At 58.9% G+C, this 21,429-nt stretch overlaps 2 protein-coding genes across 2 annotated transcripts in view; one reads left to right on the top strand and one right to left on the bottom strand.

The window, feature by feature from the left end:
* LOC106849154 (semaphorin-3D-like) overlaps positions 1-19,278 on the top strand; it is a 26,286-nt gene extending 7,008 nt beyond the window's left edge. Inside the window, exons 2-18 of the mRNA XM_088171622.1 lie at positions 7,541-7,743; positions 12,253-12,413; positions 13,095-13,157; positions 13,381-13,500; positions 13,817-13,919; positions 14,022-14,150; positions 14,473-14,618; positions 14,845-14,959; positions 15,105-15,174; positions 15,508-15,652; positions 15,729-15,951; positions 16,059-16,144; positions 16,639-16,680; positions 16,945-17,102; positions 17,328-17,392; positions 17,521-17,651; positions 17,734-19,278. Of these exons, the coding sequence (XP_088027748.1) occupies positions 7,541-7,743; positions 12,253-12,413; positions 13,095-13,157; positions 13,381-13,500; positions 13,817-13,919; positions 14,022-14,150; positions 14,473-14,618; positions 14,845-14,959; positions 15,105-15,174; positions 15,508-15,652; positions 15,729-15,951; positions 16,059-16,144; positions 16,639-16,680; positions 16,945-17,102; positions 17,328-17,392; positions 17,521-17,651; positions 17,734-18,147 (2,374 nt within the window). The 3' untranslated portion in view covers positions 18,148-19,278. The remainder of the gene's footprint in view (positions 1-7,540; positions 7,744-12,252; positions 12,414-13,094; positions 13,158-13,380; positions 13,501-13,816; positions 13,920-14,021; positions 14,151-14,472; positions 14,619-14,844; positions 14,960-15,104; positions 15,175-15,507; positions 15,653-15,728; positions 15,952-16,058; positions 16,145-16,638; positions 16,681-16,944; positions 17,103-17,327; positions 17,393-17,520; positions 17,652-17,733) is intronic.
* Positions 18,727-21,429, bottom strand: part of RAD54L2 (RAD54 like 2) — a 68,042-nt gene continuing 65,339 nt past the window's right edge. The window contains exon 22 of the mRNA XM_014869705.2: positions 18,727-21,429. Within this exon, the coding sequence (XP_014725191.1) occupies positions 21,362-21,429 (68 nt within the window). The 3' untranslated portion in view covers positions 18,727-21,361.

Below are 21,429 nucleotides of genomic sequence, written 5' to 3'. Positions count from 1 at the left end.
TCACTTGTGTCCATGCTCTGGGCTGGCTTCTCCCTGTGTTTGCAGGGCAGGGAAATGACAGAAAGAGGGGAGCTCCGTGCTGTGGAGTCTCCTGCTGTGGCTGCCCTGGTTCCCCAGCCAACGCTGTGACAGCCGGACCTGTCCCAGCCCCTGCCAGCCTCGCTGCACCTTCAGCTCTGCCCGGAGCCGACCTGGCTCTCCTGGCAAGAGAGACCGAGCAGCTGCAGGGGTGAACAGCCCGGCGTCCATCCCAGCGTCTCTGCTGCTCGCTGATCCTGGGAAATACCCGGCACAGGAGCCGCAGCCTCGGTGCAGGCAGCTCCCCGGGCCACTGCCGGGATGCTGGGTGGATTGTCAGGGCTGCCGGTGCCTGGGGAACCCGGCAGAGCCTTCCCTGTCCCTGTCCCTGTCCCGGGACAGCGTGCGGGGCGCGGGGCAGCCCGGCGGGAGCTGCCGGGGCTCTGCAGGGCTCCAAGGCTTGAGAGACAGAAACTTTACTGTAATTCCCGAGGAGCCCAGCCAAGAGGCTGTGAGAAGAAGCAGATAACAGGTCAGGCACCCTCCATCCTCATTAAAATACTTTCTCCGGCGGAGCCCCCCACGCCTGCCCAGCCTGTTCCAATTAGCGCAGCGGCCGGGAGCGCCGGGAGCAGGGCTCCTGCTGATGAAAAGAAAACACTGCAGAGCTTTCAAGTGTCGGGACAGGCGGGTGGCCCCAGCTGTGACAGCCAGTGGCCCCGGGAGTGCCACCAGCAGCCGTGTCGCTGGCTGGCAGTGGTGAAGTGGCTCATGAGCCGGATCACTGAGCAGCAGTGCAGGTGTTTCATGGCCAGCTCCTGACTGGAACAGGGAGATGTGGCAAAACGAAAAGCTCTCTGAGAGGTGCTGAGCTTCCCTGTCCAATAGGTTTGGAAGTTTGGGAAGCAGTAATCCCAACGTGAATGAAGAAAATCAATGTTTCAGGTCCTGTGGGCTTGCTGCAGAAAGCCTTGGCAGCTTCAGGAAGCAATCAGCGCTGTCTTGGGTGTGATGGGAAAGGCTGGAGCCTGCTCAGGGAACAGGAATTCTTTTCCCATGGCTAGCTCTCCCTGGAGACACCCCTGGAGATGGAGCTGTCCCTCCCACCCCTTGGGTCTCCTCTGGAATTCTTTGCAGGGGTCCCAGCAGCACCCCAGCCAAGCCCACCACCTCTTTTCCAGAGGCCACCAAAGGAGCAGCAGCCTGTGACACTGGGTTCCAGCTGGTGACCCAGGGCTGGGGAACTCTGTACTGGAATCCCCAGGTGTCAGTCCTGCTCCCAGCAGAGTCTTTACAGACAGTCCATGGCAAGGAGCTCCAGCAAACCTGCCCCAAGCTGATTCCTGGCCTTGGAGCCCCTGCCCGGTTTTGGCACATGTGGGATTCACCCAGGCTGAGCCTGGGAAAAATCTGAAGCCCAGAGAACGGCTCCTGTGTGGGGCAGGGCTCACCAGGGCTGTGCTGAGTGTCAGGCCATGTGGCAGACAGGTGACAAGAGTGGGTTTCAGCACTGGAGTATAAATGGCTCTGAGGAATTCAGTGCTGCCTCTGGGGAACCCCAAGGCTTTGGAGACCTGGCCTGGCAGCACAGCTGGCAGTACACAGCCTCTTCTCTGCCTTATTTGGGTACTTTCACACAGCATTAAAGCATGGCAAGCCCCTTCCAATCATGAAGTGTCTCTTCTGAGGAGACACTGCAGGAGCTGGGCCTGTTTAGTCTAGGGAAGAGAAGACTGAGAGGGAATCTCATTAATGTGTATAAATATCTCAAAGGTGGGTGCCAAGAGTATGGTGCCAGACTCCCTTCAGTGGTGCTCAGCAGCAGGAAGAGGAGTAATGGCCATGAAGCAAAACACAAGAAGTTTCACCTCAACATGGGGATACTTCTTTACATTGAGGGTAGCAGAGTACTGGAACAGCTTTCCAGGGGTGTTGTGGAGTTTCCCTCTCTGGAGATATTCCAAACCCACCTGGACTCATTCCTGTGTAACCTCGTCCAGGTGACCCTGCCTTGACAGGGGGGTGGACTGGATGATCTTTAGAGGTTCCTTCCAACCCCAACAATTCTGTTATTCTGTGAAAGAAATTTAAGCTTCTCAAGTGCACTAGAAGGCAAATTGGGAATTTAGTATGCCAAGTCAGCCCAGAGTTTAATACATCAAGTTAACCCGCACTTGTCCCACCTCCGCCTTGTCCATGGAGGAGCTCAATCCTCTATGAATTTGTCACTTGCCACTGGTGTCCCAGTGTGGTTTGCCCACTGCAGGAGCCCCGGGGTGGGCAACAGGACTGTGGCACTGCTCTGTGCTGGAAGCTGCCTGTGCTCTGGCGGCATTTTAGGTGAGAGCAGACCTGCAAGGTGCGATAAATGCTGTGTCTCCATTCAGCTTTCTCTGCACATTGGACTTGCTGCCTCCCTGGGGCTGGGTGCCCTTGGGGTAAATTAGGAGGAGGAACGGTGGAGGTCCCATTTCAAGCAGCACATTCAGTAACACCTAGAAATCCTGCAGGGGCTGATCCAGCCCTTCACTGTGCCCTGAGACAAGCCCACTGCTGGCCACCTTCTCAGCCAGATGCCCAGGAGCCAGGCCAGGTCAGGCTTCACCTCTCAGTAGCAAGGGAAAGGTAGGGACTGAGCCAGCAGCCTCTCAAGAAAGGGATTAGCACAATGTTAAGGGAAGCCAGCTCCTTATCCCTTCATAAACAGTTATTAATACCCTGGCCAGCCTCAGGCTTGGCACTTCCCCATTTGCTTTCAGAGGATGTGGTCCCAGCTGGAGCATGCCTGAAGCTCCTGCGACTCCAGGGAGACAAACTCTGTTAGAGATGCTGTGCTTTTGCTCTGAGGTGTCTCCACAGGCAGTGAGGTCCCTCTGACATTACCCAAGACCCCAGGGCTGTCCCTGCCCCACTGCCATTGTCACCCAGCACCCACGAGTGAGGAGCCCCGTGCCTGGCAGGGGTGGCATCCCGAGGCTCTGCAGTGTGCCAGGAGCAGCTGGGCACCTTCATCCCCACCCGTGGGGCTTGGCACAGTCCAGCAGTGCTGTCTGGCAAGGAAGGGTGGTCTGGGGCTAACTGCAGCCAAGGGACTTGAATCTCAGGAGGCAGCAGTGGAGATGTCCCGGCTGTGTGATGGCTGTGTGAGCCTGGAGCAGCCTCAGCCCAACATTCCCTTCATCCAACCCCTCCAAAAATCTGCTCCCCTCGGTCTCTGTGGATCTGTGTGGGCACGTGTGACCTTGTTACCGAAGGTTTCGCTGGGACCCCAACGCTTCACGCCGTGGTGCCCCAATGCCACCCAAGCTCTGGCACTCGGTTTTGCGGTCCCAGCTTTGATGTCACGGAGCAGGACCGGCACGTCCTCCTCCCACAAATCACTCAGCACCACAGGCTCCCTCAGGGATTGGCTCTGCCCCAGCCTGGCAGCTCAGGGGGAAGGCAGGGAGGGCTCACCCTTTTGCCTTTGTCCTTCCACTGGAGAAAGTCGACAGCTGCCTCTCCCTGCAGCTGCCAGGGTATCCATCATCCCGGGATGGAGAGGGACAGCCTCAGCCCTGGGCTGAGCAGGGAGGGCTCTGCTCCTGCTCCGCAGGGAGGGGGCAGGCGGTGATTTAGGAAGAGGGACAGCTGCGGGCAGGGTGCTGGCCAAGGCACAGGGCATCCTGCTCCCCTCACACGTGGCTCCGCATTCCCAGGGCACAGAGCAGCACCCGGCTGTGTGTGCAGGATGGGCACGGGGCTGAGCCCACTGCACCTCCTGCCCTGGCTTTGCCCCTCGGTTTCCTTGCCAGGGTGTGACTCCTTTGTCCCAGCTCCCAAAAGTGGCACAGAGGGTTTATGACACCAGGGTTTATGCTGGGAGACGCAGGACAGACTCAGGAGCGTGGGGCAGGTCTGGGAGGCAGGGCTTGGGTGCTTGGGAACCTTGGGAAGCACCAGCCCCATGGAGGGGGTCTTGGCTCGCTGAGACTCTCCTGTCACTGTGAGCTCTGTCCCCTGGTCGGGATGATCCCTATGGATGGATGCTGACAAGGGGTGCAGCGCCTCTCCTCCCCCCGCCTCTCCCCTGAGTTCCCCCAGCTGTTGGGGACCAGCATTTCCCCTCCTGCCCTGCCCTGCCAGCCCTGCCGTGTAACTGGAGAAGGCAGCAGGCTGTCAATGCGCCTGGGGATTATCTGGGATACAATCGGGGCTGTGGAATTAGCGGAGCACATGGCAGCACTGCCGCTGCTGTTCGTGCTGCGGGATCGCTGCGGAGCCGAGTTCAGCACGCTCTTCCCTCTCGGAGACAATCTACAGCCTGATAAACCCACTGCCAGAGCCCTTCCCCCTCTGAAATTTGGGCTGGTTTAAACTATTCACGGCATTGCAACACAAAGGAGTTGTCAGGAGGAAACTGGTGCTTTCATGGATAAATGATTCCCTCCTGCACCCACTTCTCAAACAGAAGGGATTTGTCTTTTCTCTGGACTGCTCACTCCCTGGCAAGGCTTTCCAGGGGATTTTGTGTGACAGCCTGGAACCTCAGACCTGCTGGACTTCTGTTCTGTGGAGAACTCAATGCAGCCTTACAGTAATTAAAGAGAGCTTATGAAAATGAGGGAGGGTGAGTTTCTACACAGCCAGATAGTGATAGGACAAGGAGGAAATGGTTTTCAACTAAAAAAGCAGAGATTTAGATTAGATGTTTAGAACAATTCTTTACTGTGAGGGTACAGGCACAGGCTGCCCAGAGAAGAGGTGAATGCCCCACTCCTGCAAGTGTTCACAGATTGGATGGGCTCTGAGCAACCTGACCCAGTGTGTGGCATCCTTGCCTGTGATCATCTGGAACAAGATGATCTTTGAGGTCCCTTCCAACCCAAACCATTCTATGATTCTGTCACTTTTGCAGATCTCCAGTAGAATGGGAAGGAGGGAGGAGGGCAGGGAGGGAGGGCACAGGGAAGCTGCTGGGACCAGGGCACCTGGTGAACTGCTGGCCAGCTCAGCCCAGCACCGTGGTGTCACCACTTGTGCCACCTCTGCCTGGCACTCCTGGTGATTGCCAGCCACCCAAAACAAGGCTGCCAGCCCCCGAGTTCTCCCCTGCAGTCCTGTGGTGCCTGCAGTATGAAATGTTAACCCTCATCTCCCCTTCTCTCGGCAGCCCACCCTCATCAGCACTTCCCTCTCCAAACTGAGATGGAAAGAGTTGCAGCTCTGGACAGTTGATTATTTAAAGCTGTTGGGAGTGTTTAATTTAACCCTGGATTCACCACTGCCAGCTTGTTTCCATCCACCAGGCACCGAGCTCCCCCTCTCCGTGTAAACTCTGCCGAGCCCCTCACCTCCTGCAGATGTTTCCCTGTTTGGCACAGTGAGGGATGTCCTTGTGCCAGGGGCTGTGGGCACAGGCCGCTCAGGGAGCTGTGCCAGGATTTTAGCTGGATATCAGGACATGGATGTGCCTCACCACTGGGGAGGGAGCCCCTAAATATTCATGAAAGGATAACACACATGGGAAGTGTTTCTTACTGGGGGTTATCCTCTGGCAGTTTTTTTCTTTCCTTATCTGCTGCAAACCCCTCGCTTTCCTATGCCTGTGCCCAGCTCTGCCGGGGCTCTGGGACCCTCCTGGGATGGCTCTGGCTCCTGCTGCCATCAGCCCTGCTGTTGGCATTCCCGGGACAGGAATGGTATAACTGAGCTGCACACAGGAGCACATGCCTGTCCATAAAGTTCACCATGTATGAAGGTGTCCTGAGGCAGGAGCTGTGCCCTGCCTGCCATCTGCAGAATCCCAGCCTGCCCTGGCATCCCCTGGGTCGTGAAAGATTCCTCCAAGTCTGCCTTAGCCCAAGTTAAGCTTAGCACAAACCCAGTTCCATTTATAGAAACCTTCAATTAGAGGACAGCATTTTCCCAAGTCCTGCAGCAACACAACACACTTTGGCAAAGGAGAAAAAAAAATCCCTGTCAAATCTATCCCAGTCCCGTCCTTGTGATGACCCTTGGGACAGCAGTGGTCACTCAGGGCATGGCTGTGAGTCCACAGGATGCCTCTGGGAGAGCACTGCAGGTGCTGAGCAAAGGAAGAGCTGAGATGCCTCTTGTCATTGCTGCCTGCTGGGAGGTGTTTGTGGGAGCAAGGGCAGCAGTGCCTGTGAATCCCCATGTGGCTGATGGGCTCCTAACAGAGAACCCCACCTCTCCACAATCCAGGAGCAGTTTGAACCTGGCTGAACCCATCATTTTTTTTCCCTTCCCCAGGCAATGGTTGACATGTGGAAAAGTGCCCAGGAAGGGCTGGGTAGGTGGAGAGAGCAATTCCTAACTAAAGAGAGACTGAGCACAGCAGAGCCACCACCCTGAGGTCACATCCATGTCCCAGGTCTCCTGGTACAGGGGAAGGACCTGGAGCAGCAGCAGGTTGTGACCAGTCACACTCTGACCAGAGGGAGATCCAGGCAGTAGTGAAGGCAGGGAAGGGGCAAGAAAGGAGCTGCACCCCAGGCTGAGGGGCTGCACCCCAGCCCAACCACAGTTTGCTGCTGCCAGGGACAGACAGCCCAACTCCACCAGCCCAAAACCTCCTCCCTAACCAGAACTGAGCTTCTAGCTGGAAAGACTTGGCTCCACAATCCCTCCCACAGCCCATTGCTGGGATGGCAGGAATCCCCTGTTCCTTGTGCCAAGAGCCTCTGGCCAGGGATGAGCCAAACAGCTCATTTGAAATCTTTCAGTCATGGGACTGGAAGAAGTTAATATGCAGAAAGATGGGGAGTTAGTCAGAGCTGCCATGTGGGGATCAGGTTTTGTATTAAATGGAGAAAAAGCATCTAAGTAGCCTGGATTAACTGGTTAGAGCTGGCAGGCCAGCCCTGCTCCTGGCAGGGTCAGTGGGAGCTGCTGTGCGAGGCTGTGAATCCCCATACACCTCCAAAGGAGGGGGTATGTGTTAAAGAGACCTTCCAGTCCACAGGACCCTGGAGCCAGTGGGTGCTGGTGGCCTCAGAGGTCTCTGTGGTGACCAGGAATTTGTACAGATCCTATCCAGAGACGTGTCATGCACACACAGAGCCACAGATGATATTAGAGGATGACAGAAATAGCATTTATGGATGGTACTCCACAGCATGAATTCCCCTTTCAGAGAAAGGGATGAGATTTAAGCCCAAACTGAGAACAGATGAATATTAGGGATCCTTCACGGGCTCTGACAGGCTTTGGGGTCTGAGCAGACACTGAGCAGAGGATGCCCAAGCTGTGAGAGCCCATTGGAGGGTGTACTGCTCCCCTCATGTCAGCCACCTCCAGGATGCCCAAATCCCAGTGCTCCCAGGCACCACATGATGGAATTCCCCCCCACACCTCCCCATGGCACACTGGAATAGCTGGCCTGGGAACTCCCTGGACATGGAATGTGCTGGAGCTGCCAGGGGGTGGGAGACAAGAGGGTGTCCCAGCCACAGCTGCCCTCCCAGTGCCCACACTGGCTCCATGAGCACAGGTTCAGCCTCCCCCTCTCTGCTTGCAGCTGGAGCTGGAGGTGCCATCTCGGCGCTGGACCATGGTGCTGTGAGGGTGAGCAGACCCTGCCACTGCCCTGTGCCAGCATGTGGGCTGCCCCTGGCCACTGCCTGCCCCTGGCCACACTCCTGCTCTGCCTCCTCCTGCAGCAGCTGGGCAGCAGCAGGGCATGGAAGCAGCACGCCCCACGCCTTCGCCTCACCTACAAAGGTAAGGGGTTCCTCGGGGTCTGCACCTGCCTGGGAGGGCTGGGAGAGCATCCTGCAGGGAGAAAAAGGGTGGTCAGGACTTGGGGAGACAGGCAGCCCTGTGGTTGTGGCTCTAACCTCCCCACACTCTGGGCCCTCAGGATGTTTCAGGGGTGCAGCTCCAAGCACAGCCCTGAGGATGCTACACCAGTGTTGCAGCCATTGGAAAAGGGGGCTGGACAGAGAATTCCCTGCCCTGATCCAGCAGAACAGTGGGACCAGGGGGGATGTGTCCTTCTGCTCAGACTGACTGTGGACCTCTCTTGGTGTGTCCTGGGCTGGGGCTGAACTGGGTACCCCTGGGAATGTCCCCTGCCTTCAGCTCAAAGGGACACTGAGCCCCACGACAATCTCATCAGCCTCTTCCTCTGCCTCCCATCAGCACAGTCCTACCCCAGCTCAGCCCTTCTGCTTTTGACCCTCCTCTTCTGCTAGGAGAGACTGATTGCCTGTGCAGATCATCCCCTGCTGCACTTCTCCCTTCCTCCCTGCATCTGTCTCTGTTGAGATGATGAGTTCTTCAGGGGAGGCACAGTTTGCTCCTCTCAAGCCTGATGCAGAGGGGGGACTGCTTTGGTGACCTGAAGATGCAGCAAGGGCAGACTGACAGGTAACACAAAACACAGCCCAGAGAAATGTGGAAAGGGAGAACCTAGAGAAAGTCTAGAGGGGAATGGCCTGAGCAGCTAGAACAGAACCCTGCCAGCCTGGCAGCTTCTCAGCCTGCCATGAACCTGCAGCATGGATGTGGCCAATTGAGCTGCTTTCAGCTTCTTCTATGTCAAAAAAAAAAAAAGTTTCTTTGGAGGATGGCAGCTCAGCACATCCCCCGTGCTGTCCTGGATGTGACCATTGGCAGGGCTGGACCAGAGAGAGGGGGAGCAGCTTTCCCATGGCACTCCAGGCACTCCAGGCGCCAGGGCCATGCTCTTGGCCCACTCCATCACCCTGAGAAGCTGCTCCCCAAGCAGGCACAACCAGCACAGTGAAAGATGCCCCCCTTTGTGGCTGGAGAGGGCTGGACCTCCCAGGGATGCAGGAGATCTGTGTGAGGTGATGGTCCTGCTGATAGCCCAGCTCAGAAACAGCTCAGCTCTGCCTTTCCTTGGAGCCAGAGGAGGCAGACAGGGAGAAAGGGGACTGGATTCAAAGCCCCACAGTGTCCCGGGACCAGGCATGCCAAAAGCCCCCAAGCCTTGGGCAGAGGCAGAGGAGGAAGCTCCCAGCATCTGGAGGGCTCAAGGACAGAGCAAACAATGGCGAAGGGATGTGACTCATGGACAGCACGGGGCAGGTTCAAGGACACAATGCCTTGAGAAGTCTAGGTTTAAAAACCCCTAGGAAAAAAAATAAATAAAAGGAGGCCTTTGAGAGTCCATCCACGGGATCAGCCTTGCCCTCAGATCCCAGCATGGGGGTGGCAGCAGAGCCCTCGGAGGGGAGGGGGAGAAGACGTAAGCAGGGTCGAGAGAAGGAAATGACAGCAGCGAGGGCCGGGAGAGCACAGGAAGGATGGGGCACAGGGCACGGGGCCAGGAACAACAGCAGCGGCTCCCACCCTGCCGAGAGGTGAGGAGCAGGTTTATAATAGCACACAGAGCAGCCTGGGCACGGCTGGGTCAGCCTGGGTCAGCCCCAGCACTGCCTGAGCTCAGCCTCTTCCCGAGGCTGAAACCACAGCAGCCCTGGCAGCTCCTCCTGCGGGAATATCCCAGGAACTGGCCTGGGGTCCTGGGGCAGCCTTTGATCTGCAGCCAGGCAGGACCCAAGGCCACCAGCCCACAGCAAGTGCCCCAGAGCACGGGGAGGTCACGGGGCTCTGGTACCACAGCCAGGGCTGCCCTGGCACATCCCTTATGGGCCAGAGCCCGATTTAGCACCGAGCTTCCCCTGGGCTCAGGGATCTCCTCCGAGGGCTGCTGTGCCTGCTGAGGGGAAGGGGAGAGGGCAGCCCTCCGGCACAGCCGGGCTGTGACCCCAGGAAGCTCGGGGTCGTCCCACACAGAGCATGGTGTGGCTGGGGGGCAGGCAGAGATGATGGATGGGACAAGGCGCCTTCAGTGGTCAGGCAATAAAGACAAACAACGCGGCCTTGGGAGATAGTGAACACAAAGGAGAGGATGTTTCTCCGGGCTCACCCATCGGTTTGGCCATGGCACGGCAGCTGCAGAGCCCCCCCGGCTCCCTGTCTCCAGTGTCAGTTTTGGATCTAATCTAAAGCTGGGTTTTGTGCAGCAGCTTCCTGGGTCTGGATCCCAGCACTCGATGTCCCTGTGAGGGGTCAGGCTCAGACCCTCCTGCTCATTAACTTGCCACAGGGTGCAAGTGCAGGGCTTTGAGTCCCACGTTCTACCAGAGGCAGCAGAGAGGGCTCTTCCATCACCCTGCCTGACCTTGTCCTTGGACAAGGGTGACAATTCCTCTTAATTACACTCGTGTACTGGATGAGCCTCTGCCCTGCCATCCCAAGCCCCCTCCCAGAGCCTTGCCTGATATTTTCCCTGGGATCAGGCAGGTCCTGGGAGTGTTGGCAGACACAGGAGGGTGAATGATGCGCCGCACCCTGTTGGAGATCCCGCAGGAAGGGACATGAATTCAGCTGTTAATCCCATTCAGCTTGTGGGAAATGGCTTGGAAGCCTTCTGCTCTGTGTCTCTGTACCCAGAGGAGAGCCCTCGGCACCCGAGGGAAGGCAGGGAGTGCAGTGGGGCTGTGCAGTTTTTGTGGCAGCAGGAGGAGAGCCAGAAGCTGTCTGATGTGGCTTGGAGCTGCTCCTGGCAGAGGAGCATTTGTGTCCCCGCCGGAACAGGGACAGGGCAGACGGAAGGGCTGGCTGGGAGCCAGCCTGGCTGCTGGATCCGGGCAGGGGGCTGTGAGCTGCCTGTCCCAGCAGGGACCAGCGGACGTCAGTGGCGTCTCCAGCCCGCAGGCTCTGCTCTCTTCTGCTTCCCCTCTGCCCTGCAAAAGGAGTGGAAGGAAGTGACACAACCTCCCGGGTCAGCCGGCTCCCTTTGGATGGAGCCGTGCCTGTGCCCACGTCCACCCCACCTGCACCCGGGGCCGCACGTCCACCCACCCACGCTCCTGTCCGCACTGCACCCACCTGACCACCTCCCTTCCCTCTGCTTCATTCCTTGGGATTTTGGGATTTCAGCCTGAGTCTCACAGGTTTCCCTGGGTTTCCAGACACATTTCACATCCATTCAGCCCCCATCCAGTGCAGACCATCTCCATCTCCCCCTCCCATGGCCCCACTTTTGCCCATTACCCTGCACAACACCAAAGCCAGGAGCAGCCTCGCCAGAGCAGCCGGCCCTCCATCCCCAACCACGTCCTGTCACTTTTGGAGAGGGAAGAGATATGTTATGACTTCTGGAAGCTCCAGGGACTGCCTCAATGCTGGTTTGCCCCACCTTTGATCCCTGGGAGCAGGGGCTGGGGGATGGCAGCTGCTGTGGTCCTGTATCGTGTAGCCGCCGCTCCGGCGGCACTGGGGGATGCTCGCCCCACAGACAGCCCCAAACCTGGCACTGCACATCACGGACCAGCACTGGCCCCGAGGATGATGTTTCCGGAGTTTTAACCAAGACACAACAGCTTATTGTCCTCCTCACACACCCACATGGCCACAACTGTGCCAGAAGGGCCAGGCGAGCCACCCCGGCTGCTGCATGGGAGGAGCTGCAGCCGGAACGGCAGAGCCTTTCCCTCTGTCCTGCCTCCACTCCCAAAGGAGTGCACTGGGTCTATGGCACCCTTGGACCTTGGACCTTTCCCTGAGCCATCCTAAGGCTGGGTTCAGGCTATGCCTCAGGACACAGGGTGGGAAATGTGGTGTGCTGGGTTGGGGTGGCACTGGGGGCACAGATAGGGAATTCCCTTGCAAGGCTCAGTCCCAGTGCATCCATCCACTTACCTGGCTCTGTGCGTGGGGTAGAGCCCAGCAGCCACTTCACAGACTCAGAGGCTTAGGGGTGGGTGCAGAGGTTGTGTTGGCTCTGTTTCCATACAGCCTTTCCTTGGAGCCCAGGGAAAACGTGCCAGGAGTCACAGCAAGCGAGTCACCTCTCTGCTCTATGCTCTGCCCACAGTTTCAGGGTGCAGAGGCTTTGGGGCTCCAGGAGTTCCCCTGGAGGGCAGGACAGAAGCTGAGCACTCTGAGCTACTGAGGCTGAGCCCCTGTCCTGTCCTGTGCCTGCAAACCAGCCCAGCCAGGGCAAGATCAGCACAGTTCTGCTCTCTGTAGGAGTGACTCTTTCCCTCAGCTAGGCAAGTGGAGGAGGGTCCATGACGAGCTCAGGGACACTGAGGGTGGTGGGTTTTGCCAAGGCAGTGGCAGGTATGTCATGTACCCTTGGAGCAAGGATAGGTAACCAGAGCTGTCCCAAGAGGGAGGCACGGGGCCTCTGGCTGCTAGCTGTGTCATTCATGGATGGGTTTCTCTTTCTCCAACCTTGTTTGTGCTCCTCAGACCTGCTGAAATCCAACAGCTCTCGTCTGCTGCTGGCCTCAGGGGATGGGATGGATTTCCAAGCCCTCTTGGTGGATGAAGACAGGGCCTGGCTGATGGTGGGAGCAAAAAATCATATCTTCCTTCTCCACCTGGACCATCCCAACAGAGAGCCTGAGAAGGTCAGTGCTGAGAGGATGGTGGCCCTGGCCAGGCTGGCCTCTTCCTCCCTGGGAGCCACTCCTTGTCCCAGCGCCAGGGTGTGGAGGTGGATATGCTCTGAACTGGGCTGTTCCAGCCTCACCAGGGACACATTTACACCAGGATGTCTCAATCAGTGGGGTCAGCCCATCCCTGGTGGAGCTGAGCCCTGCAGGGAAGGGCTGGCGCCAGAGGGACAGGGTGGCTTGGCCAGGAGATGTGACCTGGGTGGACTGCAGGCAGTGCCCAGGGCCCTGCTGTCACACCTAGTCCCTGCTGCTGCCTCAACAGCTCCAGCACAGAGTCCACTAATGTCATCCCAAGACATCCTGCTGGCCGGGTGTACAGCCAGAGCCCAACAAAAGAAAATCCCATTAAGGCTTTGCAGCCTGGTGTTCCCACAGGCTGGGATCCAGGAGAGCCTGCCCACTGCCTGGGTGGGCCACGGCACGCCCAGGCTCTGTCCCCACGCCAGGTTCACTCTGAGCTGATTTGGCAGGCTGCCCACTGAGACTCAGGGGGTGTCAGACCTGTGCCAGAGCAACCCCATATCCTCGCTGTGCACCTGAGCCTGGCAGCACCGTGGGCTGAGCCTGTTCCCGCTGGTGCCACAGGAGGCCAAGGAAAGCAGGGGCAGCATCCATGGGGTCTCTGTGTTTCAGATTTTCTGGCCAGCCCCCAAGGAGCAGGTCAAGCACTGCCAGCTGGCAGGGAGGAATGTGGAGGTAAGTAGGGCTGGCAGCCCCCACCCATCGCCTTTGGCAGCTCACCACGGATATTAAACAACCCCATCACCTCGAAAGGGAGCCTGGGGGTCTGCCTGGAATGGCGCTGTGGAGCCAGCCAGAGCCAAGCCCGGCTGAGCAGCTGCCAGGGCAGGGTCTGGCCAGGCTCCACACCCCCAGCAATCACCACAGCTCGGGACTGACAAACATCTCCCCTGCGCAGACCGAGTGTGCCAACTTCATCCGCCTCCTCCAGCCCTTCAACCAGAGCCACGTGTATGCCTGTGGCACCGGCTCCTACCAGCCCGTCTGTGCCTTCATCCAGCTGGGAGCCAGGGGGAAGGTGAGGGACAGCCTGGACAGACATATCCCTATGACAGAAGGTTCCAAGAGACCTCTCTCCCTGGGAGAAGGGGAGAGAGAGCCCCAGAGCCTCAGGAGGGTGGCCAGCCTGGTTCAGTCCCTGGAATTCACACGGAGAGAGCAACTCTGGCTTGGGAGTGTCAGGGTGTCCCAATGGGGATGGGATCAGGTTCTGGCATGCCCCTCTAAGAGCCCACTCATCACAGACACACCGACCTCCTTCATATTCTTTCCCCCAGGTTCCAGCTTGTTCCCAGACTCCCCCTGGGCTGACATCTCCCCCTTGTCTCTGGCAGGGTTCCAGAGCTCCCCGCATGCAGTTGGTGACCCACTCCTTGGAGTCGGGGCGAGGACGGTGCCCCTACAGCCCCCACGAGCCCTTCACGGGACTCCTCCTCGGTAAGAGCGACTGAGGAGCAGCGGAGATGCTGGAAGGGGGAGTGCTGGCAATAATCTGTGCTGGGAGATTCTGCTTCCCACCCACACTCCCTGACCCTGCAGGTGGGGAGCTGTATTCAGGCACCTCCAGTGACTTCATGGGCAGCAGTGCTGCCTTCTTCCGGACCTGGGTCCATGGGGCCGAGCAGAGCTACATCCGCACGGAGCAGAACCAGGACCACTGGCTACACGGTAGGAGCAGGGGCACCTGTGGGGAATGGTGACATCTCCTTCCAGCTGGGAAGAGGCTGGGGGCCAGCACTGGGGCCAGAGGTCTGGTCTGGACCTCCTCTCCTTGCTGGGGGAAGCACTGATGCAACCCCTGCTGGGACCCATGCTTCAGCATGTTTCACAGCCTGAACATTGGGAATGGTGTTCTGCCTCCTGGGTAGCCAGGTCGCCATGGGCCCTGTGTCCCCTCAGCACCTCACACTGTTCCCAAAGGCTTTCAGGGCTGTACCACAGGGTGGGATCAGGACACAGGGCCACGTTGTGCTGCTCCTTCCCACTGCAGAGCCCACGTTTGTCGGCGCCTACGCCATCCCTGATACCTACAACCCTCACGATGATAAAGTCTACATCTTCTTCCGTGAGACGGCCATGGAAGCCGGGCAGTGGGAGCGGAGGCACATTCATGCCAGAGTGGCCAGGGTCTGCAAGGTCAGTTGCCAAGGCCAGCACCCTGTGGCCAGTTGTCCCACCAGGTGGGCTTTTACCTGCTGTGCACCAAGGAGCATCCCAAGCAGAGGAACGTGAGGGTGTCAGTGCACACCTACCACGGGGCAGAAGGCTCAGGGCTGGGGGTGTCCTTTTGTGGGAATGAGGAGGGCACAGCAGTGGAGGAGACTCAGAGGCTGGATTGATCCTGGCTCTTGGTGCCTGGCAGAACGATGTTGGAGGGAAGCGCAGCCTCATCAATCGCTGGAGCACGTTCCTGAAGGCCCGCCTGGTGTGCTCCATCCCCGGGCCTCAGGGCACTGAGACCCACTTCGACCAATTGGGTGAGTGCCCAGCCCTGTCTGCAGCCTGGGGCAGTGCAGCTCCACCACGGCTGCTCCCTCCAGCATGCCCCTGGCATGCCCACCTGCATCCTCCAGACTGGTGCTCCAGCTCTGGAGTGCCTCACCTCCACCCCTCTCTTTGCAGAGGATGTTTTCCTCCTGCGCACCCGGGACCCCCAGAACCCCCTTGTCTTTGGGCTCTTCACAGTCTCCAGGTAAGCAGGACCCTCATCAGTCCCTGTGTGGGACAGTCCAGCCCCCACCAGGGCTGCTTCCCAGGGAGCTCTGTGGGGAGAAAGGCAGGACCAGCACCCAGTTGGCTGAGGAAGGGCCACCAGCATTTTCCTGCTTTCCCTGCTGATGGTTCACCACAGTTAAACCACAGCTTTGGCACCGGCACAGTCAGTGATGCCCAGGCTGGACCGGCTGTGTCAAAGGGACACCCAGGATGCTGTGCATGACTCCAGGGCTTACAGAGGACAGCGTGGGCTCAGGGGGATGGGTGTACATTACACCTGGGACACTGAGAGCCCTGTGCTTCCCCGCAGTGGTGTCTTCAGTGGCTCTGCCGTCTGCATCTACTCCATGGCTGCCGTGAGAGCCGCCTTCAGCGGCCCCTTCGCACACAAGGAGGGCTTCGACTACCGCTGGGTAGAATACAAGGGGCGTGTTCCCTACCCCCGGCCCGGCACGGTAAGGGAATGGGAAGCAGCAGGAGGGGGAGTGGGACAGACTGGCCTGGCCCTAATGCAGCCCCTGTGTCACGCAGTGCCCCAGTGAGACCTACGACCCCCTCCTGCAGTCCACCAAGGACTTCCCCGACGAGCTGATGAGTTTCATGCGCAGCCACCAGCTGATGTGGGAGCCCGTGTACCCGCAGGGCCGGCAGCCCGTGCTGCTCCGGGTCAATGTCCCGTACCGGCTGCGGCGGCTGCTGGTGCACCGGCTGGACACGGAGAGCCGCGACTACGACGTGCTCTTCCTCGGCACAGGTGAGCTCACCTCAGCTCTGGGAGGTGACACCACGGGGCAGCTCGCGTGGCACTCGGCCAGCCCGGGGGGCTCCCAACCCTGATAGCTCCTCCCTCTGCCTTCACAGATGATGGAAAGGTTCTGAAGGTGGCCCTGGCCAGCGGGGTGAGCCCCCCCGAGGTGATCAGCCTGGAGGAGATCAGCGTCACTAAGGTACAGGCAGCCAGGGTGGCATCACGAGGTGAGATGGTTGGAGCACACAGCCTCCCGTGGCCGTGGCACCCGCCCTGCAGGCTCTGCAGCGAGTCATTGGCCACTCTCAGGGAGGTTCTCATCTCACTGCTGGGGGCTCCCAACTGCCCTGGGCAGCAGAAAAGCACCGAGGGGTGCCAGCGGGACTGGAGCCAAGTCATCTTCCAGCTCCCCATCCAGTCTGTGAGGGAGCATGCGAGTTGCACTTTGGAGCCCACACTGAAATGAGAGGGCTGAGCCCAGGTTTGAAAGCAGGGCTGCTGGGCAGATCTGCCCACGCCAAGCAGAGCCAGCCCAGGGCCCAGGCTTCTTGCATGGAGCAGGTGGAGCTGTGACCGGGGACCCGGCCCAGGGTCCTGGCATCCTGTAACCCCTGGGGACACACTCCTACTTGATAGGCTGGGGCACCCAGGCGGGACTGACATGGCTGCAGCACTCTCTTGTTTCCCCTCCAGGTACCTTCTCCCATCCTGGACATGAAGTTATCACCAAAGCGGGTAAGTGTCCCTTCTGCTTGTCCCTAAAACGGTCCAGGGACAGGGGCCAGCTGGTCCCAGCCACTCTGCCGGGTCCCTTGGTCCCAGGGGGGGTGCACATTTAGGGAATGGGATGCTGCCAGGGCATTAAGGGAGTGGCAGGCTGTCTCGAACTCTTACTGTCCCCCAGTGTCCCCATCCCAGCACGGGGCAGGGATCTGTTCCCTGCCAGCCCCAGTCTCCAGCCGTGGGTGCTGACTGCCACTGTCTCGCTTGCCCGAGCAGCAGGAGCTGTTTGTGAGCAGCACCCACGGGCTGCTCCAGCTCTCCCTGTACCGCTGCGAGCTCTACGGCAGAACCTGCACCGACTGCTGCCTGGCCAGAGATCCGTACTGCACCTGGGACAGCAGGAGCTGTGCCCCACACCTGCTCACCGAGAAGAAGTGAGTGTATGCCCACACCAGCCCTGCATCCCTCTGCAAGTCGATGCTGTCTTGGAGCAGGGAAGGACAAGCGGCAGTCCTGGAGCTTTACCCATCAGCCAGACCCCTGCTGTCGCTCTGCCTGCCGGCCACTCACCCTTTCCTGGTCCCGTTCTTGAGGCATTGCCACAGAGGGATCCCACAGCCTGGGATGGGACAGCCACAGCCCTCTCTGCTCTCCCACAGGCGTGCCCGCTGCCAAGACGTGCTGGAAGCTGACCCGCTCCGGCAGTGCCAGGACACGGCAGAGGGTGAGTGCCAGCTCCGGCGGCAGCCCGCTGGGAAACCAGTGCCCCCACTGCGGGCTGGCTACTCCGTGCTGCCCTCCCTCCCTCCAGTCACACAGTCCCCCTTAGGGTACTCACCCTCTCCCCTGCAGGAACCGCTGTGGTGGACAAGGTGGTTTTTGGGGTGGAGAAGAACTCGACCTTCCTGGAGTGCCTGGCGCGCTCCCCGCAGGTCACGGTCCGGTGGCTGGTGCGGCGCGGCGAGGAGACAGCCCCGAGCGAGGTATGGGGACAGGGAGCAGGGACGAGGAGCAGGGGTGGCTTTATCCCCAGGGACTGACCCACGAGCTCTGTCTTTGCCCCAGGTCAGGAACAACGGGCGTTTCTTGGTGCTGGAGCAAGGGCTGCTGATCCGCCAGCTGGCGAGGGAGGACATGGGCACCTACGAGTGCCAGGCGGTGGAGCGCTCCTTCTCCCGGCCCCTCACCCGCTACAGCCTCCGCATCATCGGGCACGAGGCCACGGAGCTGCCACCGCACAGACGGAGCAAGGGCGGTGAGCCGGGAGAGACCCATCAGAGCCCCCGGGCCCGGACTGACCTGCACCCCGGCTCCAAGGGCTTCCCGCGGGCCCTGGGGGCACCGGGCACCAGCCTGGACGCCTACTGCCAAGCCCTGCGGCTGCAGGAGCGCCAGCGGCAGCGAGCCTGGCACAAGTGGCAGCATCCATCCCCGGACAGCAAGAACGGCCGGGTGCGGAGGCACCCGCAGCGCCCGTGAGGGGCAGAGGGAGCCAGGGCTGCCCACAGCTCCCTCCCCGGGCTCTCCAGGGCCCTCCTCGCAAGTCGGCACCAGCTCCGGGACACCTCTCGCCGTCCCGTGCAGAACCGCCTCGCTGTTACTACCTCAAGCCCCGCCAGCCCCGCGGCCTTTCCGTGCCCCACGGGGCACCGGGGCCAGGGCACGCAGTCCGCGCCGGCTCTTTGAGACTCAAAGCTATTTACCTGCAGAGTATTTATTTTCCTTGTTTTCCCCTGGCCTTGACTGATGATCATCAGCAACAATAATAAGCACAGAGGACAAGGGCCAGCTGTCCCTGGCCAGCCGTGCGATGCCTCCCTCCATTCTGGAGGCGGCAGGATGCTCACCTGGGTGGCTGCTGAGGTGTGGATGGAGCCCAGGTGCTGCTGGAAGCAGCAGGACACAACTGCTGGCTGGGGCTGGGCTCCAGGTGTGCAGAGATGCTCACGCCCAGCCCAGCTCCAACTCACTTCAAACAACACCACTTTTCTTTTTTCATTTTCACATTTATTTTACTGGGAAAAAAAAAAAAAAAAAAGAAAGAGAAGCAACAGGCAGTTATACCAACTTACAATTTATTATTTTTTAAAAAAATGACATGAAACACAAGTAAAAATAAATACATCATATAAACAACAAATTGTTCAAAGTCTCTGTTCTGGGAGATCAGGCGAGCACATCCCGTTCGACAGAGAGAAGAGGGAAGCACATGATCATGCGTGGGGCCAACCGACCGACCCACCTGGCTAGCAATACTCCTCTTTCCAACCACAACAAGACAGGCCACAAACTAAGGCGGTAGTAAAAAAAAAAGAAAAGGAAATAAAAAGAAACCCAACAGAAAACCCCAAATGAGACTCAGTGATGGATTTCTTCAGGCTCCCACAGATCTGCCTGACTCCAGCTCCCAGCTGGGTAACACGAAGCAGCCGAGGCAGTGGTGGTGGTCCAGGAGGGGGCAGAGGTTGCTCTCCCTCACTTGCCCCATCGTCCCTTCACAGGGAGTGCTTGCTTCAAGGTGCAAGGAGCCATCCTTCACTGTAATCTAGCTGGACTATGGACTATGGTCCCTGTTCAACCTCTGCCCCCTCCCCAGCCCTCCCCCACCCCCAGTCTTTTCAAGACTGGATCAACAAAATTTATTCCAGAGTGGTGACAAATACCAGCTGTGAAGGTATTTGCTGTACTTGTCCGTCACCCCCAAACCAGCAACAATCCTTGCACATTCAGCCTCTTGAATTTGTTGCCCAGAGAAGCTGTGGCTGCCCCATCCCTGGAAGTGTCCAAGGCCAGGGTGGACAGGGCTTGGAGCAACCTGGTCTAGTGGAAGGTGTCCCTGCCCACGGCAGGGGGCTGGAACGAGACAATCTTTAACATCCTTTCCAGCCCAAACCATTCTATGATTCACTGACATCATTAAGTCAAAATACACATAATTTCTAGTGAAGACCCTATGGAAATCCCACCCTTTGCTTGCCAAAATATTTGCTTTCTCCAAGTAGCTGCACCCGCTTTCTCCAAGTAGCTGCACCCAACCTCCCCACCCTCTCAGACACTCCAGGACAATGTGCAGCAGATCCTGTCCAATATGGGCCAGGTTGGGCTGTGTTGCCCCCACCCTGCAGCCCTTCAGGAAGCCCCAAGGGCCACATCAGCAGTGGGGGCAACAAGCCCACCAAGCCCAGGGCACAGAGCAGCAGCAGCTGCCCCGTGCCCATGGCACTGTCCCACAGTGGTACCCAGCCTTCACCCAGCTGTCCCTAGGACAGCAAACCTCCCACCGAAGGTAAGGGTTGAGGGCTGGGTGCCAGTGTAGAGGGCAGCTGACCATTCTCATGGCCCCCACAGATCTGCCCTGGCCTTGGGCTGTGCTCAGAAATCTTCCTTACTGTCCAAACCCCTCTGCAGAGAGTCCTGCATTGCTGTCCTCAGTGTCACCCGCAGCCCCTCTGAGAACCAGCAGCTGCTTCCCATCAGGTCATTCCGAAACAGCAATTCAGTAGCAAAAGAAAAATTTAACCCATGAAGGGAAAGCCCCTTCCAGGCTCGGGAAAATAAGAGAGGACCCTCTGCAGCAGAATCACATGCTGGAGGGGAGAAACCTCTGGGGAGAGCAGACGGGGGAGAAGAGCAGGCCCCACAGGAGGGGCGTTTAAGAGCTCAGAGGGCTCCTCCACACTGGGGATAGCCCACACCTGCCCTGTGGGGCAGAGGAAATCCTTCCCATGGCACCGTGGGGGAGCAGCCCCAGCCACTGCCAGCTCCCATGGGAGCCCTGTGGTCAGGGCATCACGGCCATCTCTGTGACCACCTCAGCTGAGGCTCTGCCAGGGCCCATCCCCTCTCTAAGGTGGGGCCCAGCGCTGGTGGATGGGGCAGAGCTGGGGCTGCACTTGGGCACTTGCTGGTGCAGGGCCCCTGTGCTGCAGGTGCCCAGGGCTGCAGATGTTTGCCAGCAGCAGGTCATGCACAGGGCAGCCACACCACAGGAGGGGTGCACAAGCCATGGCCACACAGGAGGTGGAACAGCTCTCACACTTCACCCTGGTGCTGGGTTAACAGCCAGACTGGAGCACATTCTGCACCCTGGGGAAGCAGAATGCCAGTCATTCTCAGCTCCTACAGCCACAGGGCTCAGGCTCTGCTGGGAGACCACTGGAGAACATTAGGTGGCAGCACAGGGATGCGCCAGGGCCTGTTCTGGAAGCCCTGGGCGCTCTCCTGGAGAGGCAAGGAGCAGAGGTGTGCAGTCACCAGCACCAACATCCAGACCACAGTGCTGACTGCCCCCAGCCACATCTTCACACCTTGTCTCAGCACAGGCCCCATTCAGAGATGACGTGCGAGGGTCGCTTGGGTGAGACCCTCTACCCTGACCCCACAGGAAGGGCTGGGGCGGCCGCAGGGCTCTGGGGGGTCTGATCATGGTCCCACCTCCCACACACGCCCGCAGGTCTCAACACTTGCTACTCTCGACAAGGAAAGCCCTTGCCTAGGTCCATTCCCCAAATCCACAGGAAAACTGACAGCCTCACAGGGATGCAACGGACATCTGGGCAAGCTGGTCATGAGGTGGACACACAGAGCACAGGAGGGCATGACTCACAGATGCAGCACTGTCAAGTCTTTGGAGAAACTTGCATGAACACCATCAGTTAATTTGCTTTGTTACTTTTGTGGGGGGGTTTGTTTTTTATTTCCATGGTGCATCCAAAGACAAGTTGTCCAGCAGTTTGCTCAGAACCCCTCGGTTTTCAACTC

Source organism: Sturnus vulgaris, chromosome 11 (assembly GCF_052056855.1).
Source record: "Sturnus vulgaris isolate bStuVul1 chromosome 11, bStuVul1.hap1, whole genome shotgun sequence".
NCBI lineage: Eukaryota > Metazoa > Chordata > Aves > Passeriformes > Sturnidae > Sturnus > Sturnus vulgaris.
The sequence above is the reverse complement of the archived record's forward strand: the minus strand, read 5'-3'. Positions and strand labels throughout refer to the sequence as shown.